Source organism: Neophocaena asiaeorientalis, unplaced genomic scaffold (genome assembly GCF_003031525.2).
Source record: "Neophocaena asiaeorientalis asiaeorientalis breed wild unplaced genomic scaffold, Neophocaena_asiaeorientalis_V1.1 scaffold119, whole genome shotgun sequence".
In the NCBI taxonomy this organism is placed as follows: Eukaryota; Metazoa; Chordata; class Mammalia; order Artiodactyla; family Phocoenidae; genus Neophocaena; species Neophocaena asiaeorientalis.
In genome coordinates this window covers 3,856,732-3,880,268 of record NW_020175821.1, presented here as the reverse complement: position 1 = coordinate 3,880,268, position 23,537 = coordinate 3,856,732, and the positions used below count along the sequence as shown (strand labels likewise).

General features: G+C 41.7%; 1 protein-coding gene across 6 annotated transcripts in view; it reads right to left on the bottom strand.

Annotated features, from left to right (window-relative positions):
• Positions 1-23,222, bottom strand: part of GPR176 (G protein-coupled receptor 176) — a 90,421-nt gene extending 67,199 nt beyond the window's left edge. For 3 of the 6 annotated variants that reach the window (XM_024732435.1, XM_024732438.1, XM_024732436.1), the window contains exon 1: positions 23,017-23,222. In XM_024732435.1, coding sequence (XP_024588203.1) covers positions 23,017-23,188 — 172 coding nt within the window. In that variant the 5' untranslated portion in view covers positions 23,189-23,222. Of the gene's footprint in view, positions 1-12,586; positions 12,648-23,016 lie in introns of those variants that run through there. The other 3 variants (XM_024732442.1, XM_024732440.1, XM_024732437.1) reach the window with 3 other exon arrangements.
• Between the last annotated feature and the right edge of the window lie 315 nt (positions 23,223-23,537).

The window sequence follows — 23,537 nt, the reverse complement described above, 5'->3', positions numbered from 1 at the left end:
TGCATGATGCCCTACTGTCATCCCCACAGACACTAAGAAGTTGGCTGGGCATCCCCTAGATGAATGTTAACCTGCATCAAAATCATATAGAGCACTTATTAAAAATACAGACTCTAAGACCCCAGGCCAAACCCACTGAAACAGAATTTCTGATGGTGGAACTCAGGAACCTGCATTTATTAACAAGTGATTTTTATACATACTAGGTTTAAGAATCTCTGCCTCACTATGACAATCACAAAGAGAGGCAAAGTGGTTTACCAAGTCAATCCATCGCTCAACAGCAGGGCCAGGCTAGAACCCACCCTTCCTGAGCACCTGGTGTGAGCCTCACCAACTAGAGCCCATTGACTTGTTACTAACAAGAAAAACGATTTGGCGCTCTACAGAGAAAGTCCCATCCAATCTTAACAATAACAGCATCCCACAGAGAAATAGCCCTCCAGTCCTTAATTCTGCCTTTCACGTGGCAGAGGCAGAAAGCTTCATTTTAGGGCTTCTGATAATTTGTAGAATCATCGCTGCTAAAGATTTGCAGACTTGGGAGAAGGCCACGGAAACAACAGGACAAATACAAAAGGTGCTATTTTCATCAATCAGTGAGAGCGTCTGGAAACTGAAATTTGATTATTTTGTCTCTGCTTGAGTCTCTCTTGAACTCTGTGTTCCTGGAAATTACATTCACACTCAGGTTGACTTCAGAGAGTTGTTCTTTCCTTTCCATTTATCAGGTTTCGGAAGTGTTTTTTGTCCTAAGACACTGCACAGAAAGCCCCCACAAAAAGCAGCTGTAATTAAAGGTGTAAATGAGCACACACAGGGATGCTCAGGGAGCCAGGGAGTAAATATCACAAACCCTCTAATACGAGGCAGAGGTGTCCTCAAACATTCTCGCTCAGAAAATACGAAGTCACTCGTAAAACAAGGCACATTCTCGATTACTTTATTTGGAACAAGTAATACATTATTTTATTTGGACTTTCATAATGACCGGAAATTACCCCAGTCAATGTTACTTTAGGCTTCTTGTAAAGGTCATCTGATGAAATAATTTTTAAAGGAGACAACGGTATCATTCATCATTCCTGGGAGTATGAACACACAACTGCAAGTTTTATAAGCTCTCATTAAAAAGCCACATATGTCTATGTCATGGAGTTTGTGAATGGCAACCAGACAAATAGGGAGAAAAAAATGCCCGAAAGAAATCAGAATGGGGCTTCCCTGGTGGCGCAGTTGTTAAGAATCCACCTGCCAATGCAAGGGACATGGGTTCGAGCCCTGGTCCGGGAAGATCCCACATGCTGCGGAGCAACTAAGCCCGTGCGCCACAACTACTGAGCCTATGTTCTAGAGCCCACAGGCCACAACTACTGAGCCCGAGTACCACAACTACTGAAACGCACACACCTAGAGCCTGTGCTCCACAACAAGAGAAGCCACCACAATGAGAAGCCCGTGCACTGCAATGAAGAGTGGCCCCCGCTCGCCGCAACTAGAGAAAGCCTGTACGCAGCATTGAAGACCCAACGCAGCCATAAATAAATAAATAAATAAGAATGGTTACTTGTGGCTTACGTTGAAATTTCAGTGCAAAAAAAAAAAAACAATGAGGCTGTGTCTCTCTTACACAGCTTGGAAGTGATGATGGGCCCTGAAAAACTGTATGAGGTGGCTCTAAAATGCTTCCCGCAAAAGCAGTTGCTGATATCAAAGAGGCATGTGGAGAATTTGAACAAAGTTGCTTCATGAATTTTAAGTAGGAAAAACAGCATTTCTAAATTAACATACTATTTTCTCATTGGAATTGGAAAATTCTATCAAGGCATCAAGATACAATAGATAGAGAATACCAAAGTAAGGTGTCAGATCAAGATGCAAATTTTTCAAAGTTATGGTCAAGTGGTTATAATACTGGAATCCTCACCCACCTGGAGGATATAAAAGAATAGAAGGGGCTTCCCTGGTGGTGCAGTGGTTGGGAGTCCGCCTGCCGATGCAGGGGACGTGGGTTCGTGCCCCGGTCCGGGAGGATCCCACGTGCCGCGGAGCGGCTGGGCCCGTGAGCCATGGCCAATGAGACTGCGCGTCTGGAGCCTGTGCTCCGCGGCTCCCGGGAGAGGCCACAACAGTGAGAGGCCCGCGTACCACAAAAAAAAATAAAAAAAGAATAGACGGAGGGCTGTGGTCAGGCACTGAGTCCTATCCACCCAGGCAAGAAGCAGAGGGGTAACCATCTCTCCCCTCAACCCTAGTAAGGGGCTTCAACAAGCCCATGCAGACAGCTTGATGTGTGTCCCCTGCAACTGAGGTTCACAGAGAATTGTGACTGGCTCCTGTCTGAAAAACCTACAGCGCAAGAGATGGGCTGATGAGTGGCTCAAAGAAGAGGCTAGAGCAGGCAGCCTGCACTTCCAGAATTTGTTCGGGCTAAGAATCCATGTATGTTCCATTGGATCAGATGTGGGCCACAGTGTACGAGCAATGGCATAGGGTCAGCTCATGGTTTGTCCAAGATGGTCACCTGCAGCGGCAAACAGCCCTCAGCAAAAAGAAGCTGGAGGTCCAGCAGCATTCACAGGGGCTGAGGACAGAGTAACCTACCAACCAAGAATACGGGAGGGTATCACAATCATCACGGGACAGGTGACAGTCCAGATAGCATGAAGGCACTTACAACAGGATTAGTCTTTCTGGTCTTTTCTGTCCCTGCTACATCTCCCCCCTCCACCTTTATACCACCAAGCCCCACCTCAGCTTCAGTCCTGGAAGGTCAAGAAACCTTGGCCCAGAAGCTCAAGATGGGGAAGGAAGCCAACCAGACTCCTTTACTCAACTTCAAGTTTCTCCCAGGCAACAGGCCTGGACTGGGGATCGCGGAAGGGGGGAGTTTTTCATTTTCAATCAAGTTTTGTGTTTTACCTCTTTCATCAGACTTTCGCACATTATGTACTAAATTGAGAGTGTTTGGGGACTTAAGAATAACCAGAAACGTTGCAGAGTTGCCCATGCTTTCATTTAAGAAGTCATATAAATGGAATTGAAATTAAAAGGAACAAACCATTGACACACACAATTTAGATCAGTCTTCAGGGGATTATATGGAGTGAAGAAACCAATCCCAAAGGGTTATACACTATATTATTGCATTTATATAATGCTCTTGAAATGACAAAATTATAGAAATTGAGATCAAATTAGTGGTTGCCGAGTAAGAAGGGGTGGGAGTGAGAGGAAAATGGATGTGGTTATAAAAGGGCAACAAGAGGAATCCTTGCTGTGATGGAAGTGTTCTGTATCTTGACTGTATTGACATCAACATCCTGGTTATGATATTGTACCCACCATACACACGGGCCATACAGGTACTACTGGGGGAAACTGGGTAACAGGTACCTAGCTTCTCTCTGTATTATTTCTTAAACTGCATGTGAACCTACAATTACCTCAAAATAAAAGGTTTAATTTTTAAAAAGGTGCTGAAAGCTGTGTGTACACCAGTTGAAGAGGTGACGACCAGCCTTTATTACACTGATTCAATTCTGATAGCTGAAGATACTTGGTCTGACTCATTTATAAAACCCGCTGCTTTTAGTTGTGCAAAAATCAGGGTTTTCAACTTAATATTCACTGGTTGCCTTGGTGTATTAGTTTACTATGGCTGCCAAAATAAAGTACCACAGACCGGGTGGCTTAAAACAACAGAAATTTACTGTTTCACAGTTATGGAAGCTAGAACTCTGAAATCAAGGTGTTAGCTGGGCCATGCTCCCTCTGAAACCGGTAGGGGAATCCTTCCTCGCTTCTTCCTAGCTTCCGATGGCTTGCCAGCAACCTTTGGTGTTCCCTGGCTTACAGATGCATAACTCAATCTCTGCCTTCACCTCTTTCTCTGTTCCCCCATGTGTCTGTCTTCACTTTGCCTTCTTTTAAGGACACCAGTCATGTTGGATTAAAGGCCCACCCTACTCCAGTATGACCCCATTGAAAGTGCTTACATCTGCAATGACCCTACTGCCACATGTCACACCCTGAGGTACTGTGGGTCAGGACTCCTACATATCTTTTTGGGGGGATAGGGGTGCACAACCCATAACACTTGGCTAGAATCAAAATATTCTGTTTGTTGTTTTCAGGCCTTATTCACATCCCCATTCCCACCACGGAGCTTCCCAGATGGACAGGTGGAAGGATGGACGGTAGTTCCCTAACAGTTGATAGAAACTCCAGCGCACCACTCTGATCTCACACACCTAGGAGCCACCTGTTTAGCAGAGGCAGCCAAATGCCACCTGTAGCTCCCTGATGGCAACACTGCCTCTCAGCCACTCTCCCACAGGGAGCATCATGGCCCCAGGCTGCTTCAGCAACCACTCTTTGTCTAGGATCCAAAAGCCTCTGAAAGCTATCGTGACATCCTCATACACATTATGCTGCCAGGTTCAAAAGGCTGCCTGTCTTATTTCACAGGCTCGCTCTGAATTAAATCAGGCTATAACGTATGTCCTTGTGGATTTCCTATCAAGAGACCTGCTGTCCCTCCAGATACCTGGCTTTTATGAGCACCGCTCCCAGCCACTGGATATGACTGTGTGTATCTGAGTCCTGGCTGCGGGCAAAATTCAAGGTCAGAAAGCTCCTAGTCATGTAAATCAAGATAGTAGCTATTTAATTAATTGTTCTGTTTAATTGTCCCCAAGCATCTCATTCAATAAACACTTACTGAGCACCAACTATATGCCAGGCACTCTTCTTGATGCTGGAGACACAGCAGTGCATTAAACAAATTCTGTATCCTCATGGCTCTGCATTCTAATGGAGAGAGACAGAACACTGAACAAACAAGACAATCTCTAGGGTTGTAACTGCTGTAAAGGAAATAAACAGGATGATGTGATAGAAGTGAAGAGGGGACGTCTGAGCTGCAATTTAAAGGATGAACACAAGCCAGCCACAGGATGTGTCTACGGAAGAACATTCCAGGGCAGAGAGAACAGCAAGGACAATGGCCTTTACAAGTATTGAACTTGGCATGTTCAACTGAAAGGTGATCCAGAAACTATGTGGGACCTCTCTGCTTTGCTTCTTTCCACCTTCTGCCACTTTCTGTGTGCCTTCTGCCTTTGTATTGTCTTTTTTTTAATTTTTATTTTATATTGGATCATAGTTGATTAACAATGTTGTGTTAGTTTCAGGCGTACAGCAAAGTGATTCAGTTATACATATACATGTACCTATTCTTTTTCAAATTCTTTTCCCACTTAGGTTATTACAGAATATTGAGCAGAGTTCCCTGTAGTATACAGTAGATCCTTGTTGGTTATCTATTTAAAATATAGTAGTGTTTATATGTCAATCCCAAACTCCTAGTCTATCCCTCCCCCCAACCCTGTAACCATGAAAAGATGCTCAACATTGCTAATTATTAGATAAATGAAAATCAAAACTACAATGAGATATCACCTCACACCTGTCAAAATATCTACAAACAATAAATGCTGGAGAGGGTGTAGAGAAAAGGAAACCTTCCTACACTGTTGGTGGGAATATAAATTTGTACAACCACTATGGAGAACAGTATGGAGGTTCCTTTAAAAACTAAAAATAGAGCTACCATATGAACCAGCAATCCCACTCCTGGGCATATTTCTGGGGAAAAAATATGATTTGAAAGGATACATGCACCCCAATGTTCACTGCAGCGCTGTTTACAATAGCCAAGACATGGAAGCAACCTAAATGTCCATCAACAGATGAATGGATAAAGAAGATGTGGTACATACATACAATGGAATATTACTCAGCCATTAAAAAGAATGAAATAGGGCTTCCCTGGTGGTGCAGTGGTTGAGAATCTGCCTGCCAATGCAGGGTACACGGGTTCGAGCCCTGGTCCAGGAGGGTCCTACATGCTTCAGAGCAGCTGAGCCCATGTGCCACAGCTGCTGAGACTGCGCTCTGGATCCCAGGAGCCACAGCTGCTGGGGCCCACATGCCTGGAGCCCGTGCTCCGCGGCGGGACAGGTCGCTGCAGTGAGAGGCCCGCGCTCCACAACGAAGAGTAGCCCCCACTCGCCACAACTAGAGAAAGCCCATGTGCAGCAACAAAGACCCAACACAGCCATAAATAAATAAATTATTTATTTATTTATTTTTAAAAAAAGAATGAAATAATGCCATTTGCAATGACATGGATGGACCTGGAGATTATCATACAAAGTGAAGTAAGGCAGACAAAGACAAAAATCATATGATATAGCTTACATACAGAGTCTAAAAAAATGATACTAATGAGCTTATTTACAAAACAGAAACAGACTCACAGACTTCGAGAACGAACTTATGAATTGTTTGTTTAACTTGACAATGCCCACATGAGTCTGGCCCAGGCTCTTCCCTGCACTTGAATGCCTGGACTTTGTGCTGACAAATCTCCTGCTGTCCCACCCATGCCCTGGGCTTGGATCAACTGAGGATTTGCATCTCACCCCTCACAGAAGTGATCTGCTTCAACCATCCTGAGAGCTGGACACTGGCCATGGTGAAATTCAAAGCAGAAAACGGGGAGCAGCTCATTTCCCCAACCATATACCTGCCAGGCGTCTGTGGATGTCATCCACACCCCACAACTGACTGTGATAAGTGTTGTGTTTCCCAGGACTCAGCCACAGCCTTGCCTGCTGACCTCCCCAGAAGCTCTATAAACACTCTGGAAACAGAAGCCAGCTTATGACCCACAGCCTGGTGAGCTCATCATCTCCTGGGACGCTGCATCTAACAACGGCAGTTTTTCCCTTTTCTAACACAGCTCGATTTTTTTTTTCTGGTCCCTAAATTTTTATATTAATTAACTGTTAATAACTATTTATGTGTAAGTAACTTCATTTTTTTTAAACAATGTTTAACTGAGAGAAAAGAAGCATCAGAAGCTCTGTGCTGATTCAGGACCAATGTCACTGATTTCCTGGTCCAGTAGAGTCTCCTCTGGGCTTCTGCCCCTGCACGTGCACATGCAGCTTCCAGCCTCCTCTACGTTCCTGGACGACTTTCCACTCCTGACCTCTTGCACTGCCAGACTTATAGTCACCCTCAGTGTCCATGAGCATCTCTCCAGCTGTCAGCCCATCTCTGGTTCCTGGTCAACTCAGGGCTCTGGGTTTCGGCCGCTCTTCTTTCCTGGGCATCAGACATTCATGGCATCAGGCCCTGCCTGGCTGTGGGAGTGTGCTCACGAGCAAGTCACTACCCCTCTGAACTTGTTTACACAAATGCAGGATATGGTGACAACAATACTATAGAAATCAGTCAGGATATTTCTGCTGTGCATGACAGGAAGCCAACTCACGCAAGTTTAAGCAAAAAGGGAGATGTTGGGTTTTTTTTGCTTCATGTAATTGGAGAACGCAGGCTCAGGACCTCGAGGGACTCACACAGTATCATCAGAATACTTTCTCTGTCTCCCTCCACCCTTCACCCTCCTCTCACCTCACCTCTGCCCTCATTCTCTACTGACCAGATGGTTCTGGGCTTCCTTTATCCCTGCTTAGCAGCCCCTTTGAAAAAGAGGGCTTCTCTACCAGCATCTCTATATCAAGGGCTTTGACCAAGCTTAGATTCCCACGACCCATTCCTGGACTAATTACTGAAAACAGGTAAATAGGATCCTGGGACCAGCAAGGCCTGGGTCATGTGCCCACCACTACCTCCCAGGGTAGGTGTGGGGCTAAGCAGAGTATTGTGAGGGGCAGTCATATAAGGAACCACAGAAAGTAGAAAGCAGTAAATACTACAGTTTGGTTCACTAAATATTCATTCCATAATCTTCCAACCATCTGCTACCCTCTGCTACAAAGGCTAGAAAGCTAAAATTACTACTTCGCAGACTGTCTTGCAGTTAGAGCGCAGGCTTATATCCAAGTTCTGCCCAGCACATGTTCCCAAGAAAAGCAGACATGATTAATGTGAGGTGGTGGCTGGTGCAGTCATCAAGTTTTCTCGTAAGTACAGAAGGATTACAGATACCTTTTGTTCTTCGGAGCCAGCTATGTCGTAGGGTTCTAGAGTCTAATCCCTACATCACTGGTGGTACATGACAACAGCTTCATTTCTGCTAGAACTAGTGGTATGGCTGTGCGTATTTCCTAACTGTGCCCCTAGCTCTGTAGCATCCAGGCTTGGTTCCCTGAATCCCATAAATTCTGTAAGCAACCTAATACCCTGAAAGAAATTTCTTTCTTCATCAACTGGCTAGTTTGGTGTAGAAGTAAAGCACCTTGCCCTGCTACATTATGCAAAAATGTGCACTTTATGTTCCCTGGTCAGGAGAAAACAAACATACACCTGCTCCCTGAGCCCCACCCCTCCCCCAAAATAAAAACAGTAAAAAGACACAGGATCACACTATCTAGCTCTGGTCCCCAAAATAACTGAAATAGTGAACCTTTCCTGTAACTGACTGACTCCTGATAAAAACAACTTTATTGTTTTGCAGCTTTGACTTTTACAGTGCTGCCATCCAAAGACATGACACAATCTTTGAGGTTACAACACTCACGTGAGATAACTGCTTTTTTCCCCCACACTGAACATAGGAACTGTAAATGTGGTAATCTTGTGGTGGCTTTCTTTTAAAATAACTGTTTGTTGTATATTTCATTTGTCAAGCCAGTCCTTCAAAAACCTGACTCCCTTGCAATCCGTCTTTGTAAATGAAATGTTTTCCTTTCCTGAATGCTTTTATAGCTCTGTCTTCTTTTGACAATAGGCTCTGTTGTTTGCAATTAAAAGCCCTGATAAATACTGGAAGGGAGGCTCCCCAGTGTATGAACATGAGTTGTTGAGGGAGGGCAGTGCTGTTAGAGGGAAAGGATGCGCTAAGAAAATAAAAACGCAAAAAAGAAAATTGTGCCTACATTATTTCATAATTCATATTATGATGGACTGGAATAATGTGGTATTGTTATAAACTACAAAACTCAGTGTAAAGGTAAGGCTAAAGCAGTATTCTGATTGGTAGTTACCATTTGGCAGGTGAGTCAAGGGTACCTGCACTGCACAGGAAGCATCCATCTCCCATTAGCAACACTCTCCTTGTCTTTCCCTATTAAAGACCCTCTATGAAGGTCCTAAACTGCCCACATATATTGTCTTCCTAGATAAGGTGACCATTTCTTGGAAATCAACAATGCACATGGAGTCATCTATCCCTGCCACAGGTGCTGACTAAGCATCAACTGGCAAAAACCTGATTGCAGGCCAGCATCAGGCAACACCACCAGGACACAGACAGGGAGGAAGTTTACACTGGATACCCAATTCAGTGTAGCCATCAGCGCTGGAAGAGAAGGAGGCAACTGGACTAGGGAGACGCACGAGGGGAGATTCAAATGTACCTATAACATTTTATTTATTTTTTAACATTTTATTTTTATAAAATAAAAAAATATAGGAAACAAATATGACAAAATGTTGCCATTTGTTATTTCTGAAGGTGGGCTTGTAATTTGTTAATATTTTTTCTGCATTTTTAAAACCTCTCAAAAAAAAGGAGAAAGAGAAGCCCAAAAGAGAAACCTTATAGGTTTCATGCTTTGCCTCTACCTCTATAATTTTTCCCCTCAGGAGAAACCTTTCATCAGAAATAATAATTTTTTTTAAAAAAATGAGTTCTAAAACTGATGTTAAACCATTACTAGAAGTTTATTTTAAGTGCTAAGGTGCCTAGACGTTAGTGGTTCAAATTAACCTGAAAGTTTTTCAGGTGTCTCAGATTTGGTGAAGCAAGTTTTCAACATAGGCCCAAAGAAGCTTCCCAAGATTCCTCAGAATCAAGTGTGGCCACCAATGAAAATATTGCTTGAGTCCATTTGAAGGCATTTTCCTGGAAATTGCTTGTAAATGCAAAAGCAAAAGAAAACAAAATTCCTGAGCAGGAACATTCAAGAGTTTTTGGTTCTAGAGGTCTCCTGAAAGAAATCGCGTGTGTGTGTGTGTGTGTGTGTGTGTGTGTGTGTGTGTGTGTACGTATTGGAGGGAGGGGGATGTTAATTAAGAGGGTTCAGGGCTACACCCTTGGCTTATTCAGTCTTGTCCATGCCTTACAGTGTGTTAAAGGAAGCTTTATTTTGCTTATTTTCCCTTTGTCAGTAATCCTTTATAATGCCCTAGCCTCGTGGTAGAAATTTAGTAGAATTAAACTAACACAAATCAAAACTGCATAATTGGGCTTCCCTGGTGGCGCAGTGGTTGAGAGTCCACCTGCCGATGCAGGGTACACGGGTTCGTGCCCCGGTCCGGGAAAATGCCACATGCCACGGAGCAGCCGGGGCCGTGAGCCATGGCCGCTGAGCCTGCGCGTCTGGAGCCTGTGCTCCACAATGGGAGAGACCACAACAGTGAGAGGCCGGCGTACCGCAAAAACAAAACAAAAAAAAACCCTGCATAATTAATTAAGTCCTGCAATTACTAATTGACCTAAGTCTAGGAAAAGGAGTCATCGAGGAGATAGTCAGTTACACAACAGGTATAGCACTAGTTCAAGTATAATGGTTAAAACTAGGTTTAAGACTATTTTGGTTAAAAATCCCAAGTGTGCCCCCAACCTCTATCCTATTAACCCTCAAAGTTGTGGGTTCTGCATTTGACCTAGGAGCTACATTCTCAGACACCAGGAACTATGGGATTACAAGGAAAGAGAAACAATTTTAATGGTTTATGAGTGTAAAGTAAGAAAAACACAAATTTTACTCACTCATCCATTCAATAAAAATTTACGGAAGTCCCACACTGTTTATCGGAAACAGGTATTTTAATATACATGGGTTTCAACACTCTTCTTTCAAAAACTCCCACTTAACTTTAGACTGCTTTACACTCCCCAGGTAACCCCCTGCCCACAAAACAGGGATTCCATTCTTCATATCCAACTTGAATTTGTATAAGTATTCTATTCTAATATTTTGTAATCAGGTAGCTCTTCCATAAATAAATTTTTAAAAATATGCTATTAACCCTAATTTATGTTGACCCAAATGTTTGTTTAAAAAAAAAAAACCTCAGTTTGAACCATATGAAGTTGTAGTAAAAAAAAAAAAAAGGTCAAATGTTTGAAATGGTCAAATATCAGCAATATATAAACAAATATACATATTCTTAATGTTCTTATTTTTTACATACATTATCTCATTTTATGTTTTATTATGAATATGAATATAGTACATGTTCATTTACCCATAAAGCCCATCCACATTATTAATATTTTGTTATATTTTTCTCTAGTCTATCTTACTTGCATTTTTTTGAATTTTTGAATTTTATTTATTTTTTTATACAGCAAGTTCTCATTATCTATTTTATACATATTAGTGTATATATGTCAATCCCAATCTCCCAATTCATCCCACTACCCTCCCCCTGCCACTTTCCCCCCTTGGTAGCCATACGTTTGTTCTCTACATCTGTGTCTCTATTTCTGCCCTGCAAACTGGTTCATCTGTACCATTTTTCTAGGTTCCACATATATGCGTTAATATACGATATTTGTTTTTCTCTTTCTGACTTACTTCACTCTGTATGACAGTCTCTAGATCCATCCACATCTCTACAAATGACCCAATTTCGTTCCTTTTTATGGCTGACACACTCTTAATGTTCTTTAGCCTAGATTCCTAAACTTACTTGAGCTCTTCCCTTAACCACTTTCTAACTTATTTTCCTTAATCTTTCAAGGTATTCTTATTCTGACCTGATGCCACCACCCCATTTGATGGGGGCATATCTCCTAGAATCAAATCTAGCAATCATCCCACCTTCTGTTTTAATATGCTTTGCTTATTCGCCAACTTCTGATTCTGGCAACATGGCAGAACTTAGAACACTGCTACAAACAACTAGAAGTGCTGGATAAAACAAAAGACATCTTTAAATTCATAGCTGAGTTTATAAGAAATAAAAGGAAATCCCCAGTTGCCTAAAAGAGAGACCCAAGAGCTTGCACTGAGGGGTGATTTTCAGACCAGGAACTAGGACCTCACAGCTAACTTTGGGTTTCAACACCCACACACAGACTGAATGAGCCTGGACCCCCCTGAAGCAGGTAGCTGGAATGGAAAGCCCTGCATAAATCCAGAATCCTCAAAGAGTGGCCACCTCAGTGAAAGAGAGAGTGAAAACTGTATCCTCTACCTCAGAGAGATGGCAAGGAAATGTGCCTGTTCCTGTGGTTGAGATCTTGGGCTAGTGACAACCCTATAACACCTGGCAGGAGCAAACGTGAGACTGTTCTGGAGGCCAATTCTGCAGCCAAGACCTCACAGTCCCTTTCAGAAAAAGGAGATGGACTCACAATCAAAAACTTACAAACATTCAAGGAAATGATCCACCATAAGAGAGAATCAGCAGACACAATAAGCATCCCAAGATAACAATCTGAAATAATACATTTGAAATTATAAAAGAGGGAATTAAAACTATAAAAAAAAAGAATAAGACACTAGTATCAGCTGATACCCTCCTGCTCCTTTACATGCCAGGTGTATGCTTATACCCTCAACTTTTCTAAATGCCCTACATGCAACAACAGGCTTACCTATATGATGATGTCACTAGGGGCTCCAAAAAGATCCACTCCACCCATTCCTCCTCAACACCTGTCAAATATATGAAATGCTCAACTTAGTCACCCTTTTTGCTTAAGATAGTAAACTTCTTTTTTTTAAAGTACCCTTAATGGTCAATATATTAATGCAATAACATCTGTTAACATGTACATCAAAAGTGGTTTATTTATTTAGCATGCCACCATGAGGGAATGGAATTCAATTTCTGTTAAGTTTGGAAGAGAGAGGACACGTAAGTAATTCAGGACAAGGTCACTGGGCACCCACAAGGACAAGAAGAAACCAAGAGGTATCTGAAAAGAGATGGAGTGAATACGAGAACATAAAAACTCTGAAAATGGGTGTTGATTCTCCGAAGATAGTTTTCTTACTTTTTAGTTTTGCCTAGGGTAAATCCTTACTTCTAAATTTCACCTAGAGTCACTCATGCCTTTCAGCCTAGCCAAAAATTCCTCTAAGTTTTTACACTTTATGACTGATAAAGACTTTCCACCCAGCCAATCTGGAAGTTCCTTGACAATAAAATGGTTTTCACAATAGCTTCCAGTCACAACCAATCTAAATGGCGTGTTCAGAAAAATGACATGTAGAGAAACTCTTTGGCAAACTCTGCAGAAGAGATAATTTCAGAGACTTGGACACCCCAGAGAAAAACAAAGCCACATCTGTTTGTTCCCATTTTGAGACAAATTTCCTCCCTTCCTAAAAAATTCCACCCAATAAAAAGGATATTTCTTGTAGAACCGTGAATATTTGGAGTTGAGACTTTAGGACCAAAAAAAAAAAAAAATTTAATTAAAGATGAAAATTCCAAACAATAAATTAGTTGCTTTGTCTACCAGCATCAAAAATGTTCTACTATACCTTAACTGTCAACATATGCAGACATACCCCAGAGATACTGTGGGTTCAGTTCTGGGCCAATGCAATCAAGGGAATACTGCAGTAAAGCGAGTCACATGGATTATTTGGTTTCCCAGTACATATAAAAGTTATGTTTATACTATACTGTAGACTATGAAGTGTGCAATAGCATGTCTAGAAAAACAATGTACATACCTTAATTTAAAAAATACTTTATTGCCATATTTCAAAATTTTTCAATGGGTACATTTTATTCCAAACTCTTTTTAAAAATATCTACAAACTTTATTGTTCATAATACTTTACTAATTATACCTAATGGTGTTTGTAAAATAGAGTGTCTAAAAGAGAAAATCTATTTAATAGGTGTTCAGATATATTAAAAAAATACTTTATTGCTAAAAAATTCTAACCATCACCTGAGCCTTCAGCAAGCCATAATGTTTTTGCTGGTGAGGGTCTTGCCTCCACGTCGATGGCTGCTGACTGATCAGGGTGGTGGTTGCTGAAGGCTGGGGGGCTGCAGCAGTTTCTTAAAACAAGACAACAGTGAAGTTGGCCACATCGATTGACTCTTCCTTTCATGAATGAGTTCTCTGTAGCATGTAATAATACCGTTTGATAGGATTTTACCCACAGAACTTCTTTCAAAACTGGAATCAATCCTCTCAAACCCTGCCACTGCTTTATCAACTAAATTTGTGTGATATTCTAAATCCTTTGTTGTCATTTCAAAAGTCTTCCTAGAATCTTCACCAGGAGTAACTTCCATCTCAGGTAACCACTTCCTTTGCTCATACATAAAAAGCAACTCTTCATTCATTAAAGTTTTATCATGAGATTGCAGCAATTCAATCACATCTTCAGGCTCCACTTCTAATTCTAGTTCTCTTGCTATTTCCACCACAAATGCGATCACTTCCTCCACTGAAGTCTTGAACCCCTCAAAGCCATCCATGAGGCTTGGAATCAACTCCTTCTAAACTTGTTAATTGTTGTTATTTTGACTTCTCATTAATCACAAATGTTCTTAATGGCATCTAGAATGGTGAATCCTTTCCAGGAGGTTTCAATTTACTTTGCCCAGAGCCATCAGAGGAATCACAATCCATGGCAGCTATAACACTACAAAATGTATTTCTTAAGGAATAAGACTTGAAAGTCTAAAGTACTTCTTGATCCATGGGCTGCAGAATGGATGTTGTGTTTGCAGGCATGAAAACGACATGAATCTCATTGTACATCTCCAACAGAGCTCTTGGGCGACTAGGTGCCCAAGAGCTCACTGTCAATGAGCAGTAATATTTTAAAAGGAATCTTTTCTTCTGAGCAGTAGATCTCAACAGTGGGCTTAAACTATTCAGTAAATTATAGCTGCTTCACTTTATTGTACAGCAGAAACTAACACAACATTGTAAAGCAATTATACTCCAATAAAAATTTAAAAAATAAAATAAAAAGATAGCTCCCCCCCCCAAAAAAAATATTCAGTAAACCATGTTGTAAATAGATGTGCTGTCATTCAGGATTTGTTGTTCCATTTACAGAGCACAGGTAGAATAGATTTGGCATAATTCCTAAGGGCTCTAGGATTTTCAGAATGGTAAATGAGTATTGGCTTCAACTTCAAGTCATCGGCTGTATTAACCCCTAACAAGAGAGTCAGCCTGTTCTTTGAAGCTTGAAGCCAGGCATTGACTTCTCTCTAGCTGTGAAAGTCCTAGATGGCATCTTCTTCCAACCAAAGGCTGTTTTTTTCTACATTGAAAATCTGTAGTTTAGTGTAGCCACTTTCATTCATTATCTTAGCTAGATTTTCTGCATAACTTACTGCAGCTTGTACATCAGCACTTGCTGCTTCGCCTTGCACTTTTATGTTATAGAGATGGCTTCTTTCCTTAAACCTCATGAACCAACCTCTGCTAGCTTCGAACTTTTCTTTTGCAGCTACCTTACCTCTCAGCCTTCACAGAATTGAATAAAGTTAGGGTCTTGCTCTGGATTAGGCTTTGGCTTAAGAGAATGTTGTGGCTGGTAAGATCATCTATCCAAACAAAACTTTCTCCATATCAGCAATAAGGCTGCTTCTCTTTCTTAACATTTGTGTGTTCACTGGAGTAGCACTTCTAATTTCCTTCAAAAACTTTTCCTTTGCATTTACAACTTGGCTAACTGTTTGGCACAAGAGCCTTTTTTTTGGCCTATTTCAACATTCGGCATGCCTTCCTCACTGAGCTTAATCATCTAGCTTTTGATTTAAAGTGAGACACATGCAACTCTTCCTTTCACTGGAGCACTTAGAGACCAATGCAGGATTATTAACTGGCCTAATTTCAGTATTGCTGTGTCTCAGGGAATAGGGAGGCCGGAGGAGAGGGGGAGAGACGGAGGAGAGGGGGAGAGATGGGAAAGGCCAGGCAGTATATTGGTCAGGACACACACAACATTATGGATTAAGTTTGCAGACTTACATGGGCACAGTTCGTAGCATCCGCAAACAATTAAAACAGTAACATCAAAGATCACTGATCACCATAACAAATATTATAATAATAATGAAAAAGTTTGAAATATTGTAAGAATTGCCAAAATGTAACACACAGACACAAAGTGAACAAATGCAATTGGAAAAATGGAACCAAAAGACTTGCTCAACACAGGGTTACCACAACCTTCAGTTTGTTAAAAAAACTCTATTATCTTTGAAGCAAAATAAAGTGAAGCACAATAAAACAAGGTATACCTGTAAAAGAATAGTATAACATGATATAAACACTGCTCTGATTGGAGAGGGTTACATTTCTAATCCTAAACAAAGGAGTTCTGTATTTCCTTAGCACGTGACCACAGACTGAGGTCCAGAACAAAACAGGGATCAGATAAAAGAAAAAACAGTGGACCAAACTTTAGTCTTTCTGCTCCAATGAGCTCACTGCTGTAGAAACCTTTGTAAAGGTGAAATTGTTGCAATTATTCTTGGAGTTAGCTGCTTTAGGTGACAGCAGTGTAGCAGAGTTATGATGTAGCCAGATCATTTACTAACATCCTAGCAGTTACAAATGACTGAGCCCTAACAGGGACAAGGCACATTAGCACACATGAAAAGGGGTCTAATTGCTAGACTAGGTAGAAGAATCCAGGAAACACAGAAAAAAGCAATTAACTGATTATATTTAAGTATGTCTCTATTAATACACTGGATAGGTCATTCATCTCCCTGCCTCTGGGAAAGTCTGTTTCTAGATTTTGGTGGGGTTTTTTTTCTTTTTTTGGCCATGCTGCATGGCACGTGGGATCTCAGTTCCCTGAACAGGGAGGCCACCCGTGCCCCCTGCATTGGAAGCACGGAGTCTTAACCACTGGACCACCAGAGAAGTCTCTAGATCATGTTTTTAAAGCACATAAAGTAAATTGCCAGTGGGGGAAAAGATTTATTTTCCTCTTACTTATTCCTTGTCAAAGGTTTACGAAAATCCTTCAGTGGAACAATGGTAACAAAAGTTTTCACAGGATCAACAAGAGTGCCAAGACAATTTGATGGGAAAAGAAGCATCTTTTCAACAAATGGTGCTGGGACACCTAGTTCACAGTATGTACAAAAATTAATGTACATGGACCAAAGATCTAAATGTAAGAGTTAAAACTGTAAATCACTTAGAAGAAAGCGTAAGATTAAATATTCATGACTTTTGATTAGGCAATGGTGTCTTAGAAATGAAACCAAAAGCACAAGCAACAGCAAAAAATTTTAGATAAATTGGACTTCATCAGAATTTAAAACTTTTGTGCCTCAAAGGACACCAGTAAGAAAATGAAAAGACAACCCACAAAATGGGAGAAAATACTTGCAAATCATGTATCAATAAGGGTCTAGTACCCAGAATACACAGTTGACCCTTGAACAACACAGTTGTGAACTACGTGGCCCCACTTATATGCAGATTTTTTTACACTAAATACGTACTACAGTACTACATGATCCACGGTTGATTAATTCTACGGATGCTGGAACCATGAATACAGAGGGCTGACTAAAGTTATACTTGGATTTCTGACTGCCCAAAGGTCGATGGCCCTATCCCCCGCATTGCTGAAGGGTCAGCTGTAGAAGGAACTCTTAAAACTCACTGACAGGAAGACAACCCAAGTTAAAAATGGGCAAAAGATCTAAACAAACACTTTTCCAAAGAAGATATGCAAATGGCCAATAAGAGCATGAAAAGATGCTCAACATCATTAGTCACTAGGAAAATGCAAATCAAAACCACAATGAGACACCACTTAACAACCACTAAGATGGCTATAACCAAAAAGACAAATAATAACAAACGTTGGTGAGGATGTGGAGAAATTAGAACCCTGATACAGTGTTGGTAGCAATAGAAAATGACACAGCCACTTTGGAAAGCAGTCTGGCAGTTCCTAAAAAAGGATAAACTTAGAGTTACCGTATGACCCAGAAATTTCACTCTTGCTAAATACCCAAGAGAACTGAAAATATTATGTCCACACAAAAACTACACAAATGTTCAGAGCAGCATTATTAATAACAGCCAAAAAGTGGAAACAACCCAAATGTCCATCAATTGGTGAATGGATAAAGAAAAGGTGGTATATCCATACAATGGAATATTATTCAGCCTCAGAAAAGGAATGAAGTATCTGCTACAACATGAATGAACCTTGAAAACATTATGCTAAGTGAAAGAAGCCAATTACAAAGAACCACTGATTTTATGACTCCATACATAAGAAATGTCCAGTAGAGGCAAATCCACTGAGACAGAAAGTAGATTAGTGGTTGGCTGGGGCTCAGGGTACTTAGGGAAAGTTGGAAGCAACTACTAATGCGAATGTGATTTCTTTGGAGGGGGTGATAAAAATTTCCTGGGATTCCATAGTGGTGATGGTTACATAATTCTGTGAATATATTAAAAACCATTGACCTGTATACTATAATTGGCTGAAATGAGTAATATATGAATTTTAATCTCCATAAAGTTTTTTAAGTTTTCATAGAATTTAATTTCCAGAAGAATTGGAAAGTAGAAGCTGTCCATTGAAGGCCTAGAAAGGAGAAGCAAAGGGTTACCACAAGTATTTCATTCAGATGGAGGCCAGACTGCTTTCCTGTGCTTAACGTATTACATTACAAAACAGTGGGGTGGCAGAATGCATACAGCATATGGAAATCAATGGCAACATGAGGCAGTTTTAGTCAGTATATTAGGAGTTCATCTACCCAGGCTGATAACTATTGACCTCACCATTTCAAACTCCTTAGGTCAATTCAGGACACCTTATTCTTGATGTAGTCTACTACGTTTCTAGGCACACCAGAAACAGAAAAAGCAGGTATAATAAGGCTGTTGATAGTTACATTATCATTGGCTATAATTATGGCCAATATATTTGTTATCATATATTGTTTTATATATATATAGATAGATAGACTGTTGACATTACATTACTATTGGCTATAATTATGGCTAACATATTATTTATATAATTATAAAAAACATCCTAGTAATTATGCATTATGAGCACAAACTGGTAGTAACATTGTTTCTATCAAACATTTAACTAAGGAACTCCAAGAATTATCCAGCTGTTACCTGGTTAATTTCAACTAGTATCAAAAGCACAAGTATATTTCTCTGTCGAAGGAGTACCATGAACACTGCTGGTGCCCAATATAACTTAGTTGAAATATTATAGACTACCATGAGCAAAAATGGTGTTTCTCCATATCACCTGTGAAATCAATTCAACAAGTAACCACCACCCCCACCTTTCCTTTGAAATGATTACTTCAATAACCACCTCAAGGAATCAGACAACAGACAACTTGGACCTTTACTTGGGGTCATCAACTTCCCAAAGGTTCACTACAGACTATTGCTAAGGAAAGGGGACACAGGTTAAACACAGAGACCATACATACAGTGGTTTGGCAAGAGGAAGGCAGGCTGATTTCTCTATTTTAAAACAAATTTCAGGGTAGGAGACATACTTCTTGGCTGTTGTCTACAGTGATTTTCTTTAAATAAGAGCAAATGCATTTATAAAAATCTCCTAAATGCCTCCAATGATGATAACAACAGATAACAGGCAATTTGTCCAGAAGGAGCTTAGAGGTAACAGACTAGGTCACAACCACTGACCTTTTTCAAGTCAAAGCACCAGAGAGGGGTCCAGCTTTCCAGGCACTTGGATTGTGAATCCAAAGACAGTGGGGAAAAATAAAGAGAAAGATCAACTCTGAGGAGTAAAATGCAAAACATTTATTGGAAATGATGGTTCCAATTCTTTCTGAGTCCTTGATTTCACATTGTTCACTACTAAAAGTGGTGTGCGCCATGTATTTATCAAAGGGCAATCTAAATTATTTGACTCTCTTTCAAAACCTATGGTATATCTGAAGATATCCCAAGATGTTGCATAAAGAAGGCTGAGACACTAGCTCACACAAACCTTCAAAAGGCATTATTTGAACATTATATACAATTCTCGAGTTCATTTTCAACACAGCAAATAACGTCCCCTATGGTTGGATATATTATAGTTATTAAAAGTTGTTGGGGATTTTCCCTCATACAGGGCACTAAAACACTTTTCAAAAAGAGCTGTAAGATGTCAACAGCACAAAGAAATTATTTTCACATAATAGTAGGCCTCTGGAAATCCCAATGAAAAATTCTATATAGAGAATATGGGAAGTATGTTTGAATTTATGTAAAGGGAAAAAACTCATTTGTCCATGTTTGCGCACAGAGGAAACAAGTAGATTAAACCAGTGTCATATGCTATTCTAGATGCTATTCCATCCTCCATTTACTTTTCAGCCTTCTAGATTCTTCTGGGATAATTTTTCTCTATTTTTGGGCTTCATGAAACTAGGCTTCCCAAGTTTATTTGCCTTGCAACTGACTGCACATGGCTTTGGAACTTAAGCTCTGAGCCTCAACTGGCATTACCAGGATTTGATGACATAGACATGTCTGTATGGGTCAAATCCTCAGAGAACAATGAATCAAGAATACCAGAAACAAGTGCACAGTGCAATGTTACATAGTTAAGCTTTTAAGAAAACCAGACATGCCTTTCAATCTTGCACAAGTTCTCTGACTTTTGATTTCTAGAAATTTAACCATATTTATACTTTTTCTGAAAATAAAAAGGAGCAAATGGAAGTCTCTTAGGAGGGCCTAAGTCATGGGTAAGGGGGAATCCTGGCTAGGCCAAGTCAAGCATAACCAAAGATCAAGGGCAAAAATCAGTCTCCTCTTTGAAGACATCCACAGAAGCAGTGTTTGCATGTCAATTAAAGTGCCGTGTGGAAAAAGAGTTGAATTAAGGGCAGATTTACCTAGGAATTCCTGTATCCAATGCAAGTTACCAGAATTGAAAGTACATGGGGGGGCTACCCTGGTGGTGCAGTGGTTGAGAGTCTGCCTGCCGATGCACGGGACGCGGGTTCATGCCCCAGTCTGGGAGGATCCCACATGCCGCGGAGCAGCTAGGCCCGTGAGCCATGGCCGCTGAGCCTGCGCGTCTGGAGCCTGTGCTCCGCAACGGGAGAGGCCACAGCAGTAGGAGGCCCGCGTACCACAAAAGAAAGTACATGGGAAGCAGAACATTTGTTAAATGTGCACTATTTACTCCACCCTGTATACACATGCTGTTCTATTTCAATAGTACTCAAATTTTTAGTCAAACTGTAAGAAAATTTCTCCTGGCACCATCGTTCTTCAGGGTTAAAGTTACCAATGGGAGAAACAAAACAAAACAACCAAACTCTCTCTCCCTCTCTCTCTCTCTCTCTCTATATATATATATGCAGAACAAATGCAGACATAAAAATGCAGCCACTTCTACTGCCTCCCCAATAACCTATTCTTTAAGTCAATGTGACAATACTAGAATTTAACTCTCAAAAATCTACCGTGCAGGGCTACCCTGGTGGCACAGTGGTTGAGAGTCCGCCTGCAGATGCAGGGGACATGGGTTCGTGCCCCGGTCCAGGAGGATCCCGCATGCCGTGGAGTGGCTGGGCCCGTGCATCCGGAGCCTGTGCTCCGCAGCGGGAGAGGCCACAACAGTGAGAGGCCCGCATACCGAAAAAAAAAAAAAAAAAAAATCTACGGTGCACTGCGCCTGGTACCCAGTAGGTGTTCAGTGTTTGCTTGTTAAATGAATACTGAAGATATCAGGGACACAAGTTTTCGCTTTGTTAATGTGCATTTACATTCCACTCATAAAAACACATTGTAACATACACACACAAATCTACACATAGCCCCACTGATGTCAACTCCTGAAAATGCCCTGATGACAAAAAATGGAAGATAAATATTATGCTAGAGTGGGACAGGATGATGACAATTAGAGAAGCTGCGAAAGTAAAATTCTAAACGCAATTCTTCCATAGTCTTTTTTGTATTACATTGTGTTATTCTTTCTTTTTCTCTTTCTTAAAATTGAAGTATAGTTGATGTTTTATAGTCTTTTTGATGTCGGGTATCTTCGTTTCCATGATAATTCACAGGTGTCTACAAAAAAGTAATCTATTCCTACTATGAAACTTTAGGACTGCTCTTGGCCATAATATCGCACATAGTTACGAACAATCTTTTTACATCCTTATAAACGGCACATCAGAGAATTCATATTTTAAAGGAAGCCACATATTTACAAGTAATATGCTACATGTTCAACAAATCTCAACAAAAATGAATATTCATTGTATCATTTATCATATAAAGAGTAGCTACCAGAAGTACAAGTAATTCTCACACTAGTGGACATTTTTACTAACCACTCATTTCACTTCGTTGATATTTTCTTTCCCTAACAAGTATTCCTAAATTTGTTGTGTGTGGCATTTTGTGTTTTTTATCCTGTCTTTATGCTGTACTTCAGAATAAACAAAAAATAGGGAAAGAAGTAGATTGGGATTTGTTTTGTTTAGGGGTTTAAAAATATATAAGGCAACACAGAGTTTAACTCCACAGGTTTGTTTACCAGCAGGTTGCTGTTCCGAAGAAGCCAGCCATTTAAAAAACGCGCAAAATAAGGCTCGCAAAAAAAAAAAATTATATACAGGGAATAGATGGAGCGCAAAACACACCAGTCACCAGCAACAAAACAGAAGCTTCGTTGCTCGCTATTTGTAAACAAGAGGTCGGGCCAGAGCTCTGCCCTGGCACCCGGGAGGTAAGGCATGTGATAGGCACAACCCTATGCCCATCCCTAAGCGTTCCGCAAGGGCCGCCTGGGGCCCAGGACCAGGTAACCCACCCTCCAGCCGGGACCAAGCCCTACCGGAATTCTGCTTCCACCCTGGGGGCTGGAGTCGACCCTCCCTGCTTAACTTCCCTTCAGATACCCTGACGTTCTTAAACCTCCTTCAACTATCTGCACTTTTGCCACGCACCCCGAAACCCACGGCGGCTCTGGCGACCCCCGATCCCGGCTCTCCGAGCCTGCGCCCTCGGGGAAGCCCACCCGGGAGGCGCCCCCGCGGGCGGCTTACCGAGCAGCGAGCCTATGAAGATGACGACCTGCACGGTGGTGGTGAACTGACGGTACAGCTGCGCCTCGCCGAACTCCCCGAGCGCGCTGCGGTTGGCGCCCTCAGCCCCGGCGCCCGACGCGTTGCGCGGCTCGCTGGCGTTTCGGGAAATCCAGCTGCCGTTATGCCCCATGGCGAGGCTGGAGCTTCAGCTCCGTCTTAGCCCGCCCGTGCGCCCGCCTCGGACCTCCGCGCCACTCTCTCCTGCCTCGGGCGCGGAGGAACACGCGGGTGCCTGGTAGAGACCTGGAGAACCCGGAGCAGCCGCGGGTCCCCTCACGTCTCCACATCGCCAGCCCCGGAGCCCGGGAGGTGCGGAGCGGAGAGGGCGAGGCTTCGCCCCATCCCCGTTCCCTCCGGGGTCCCCGTCAGCAGCCACATGAAAGCGGCACGGTCAGAGCCCGCCGAGCGTCGTCCGTCCCTCCTCCCGCGTGGTCAGCGCGTCCAAGCCCACTCAGCAGACAGAGAAACACGAGAGGCAT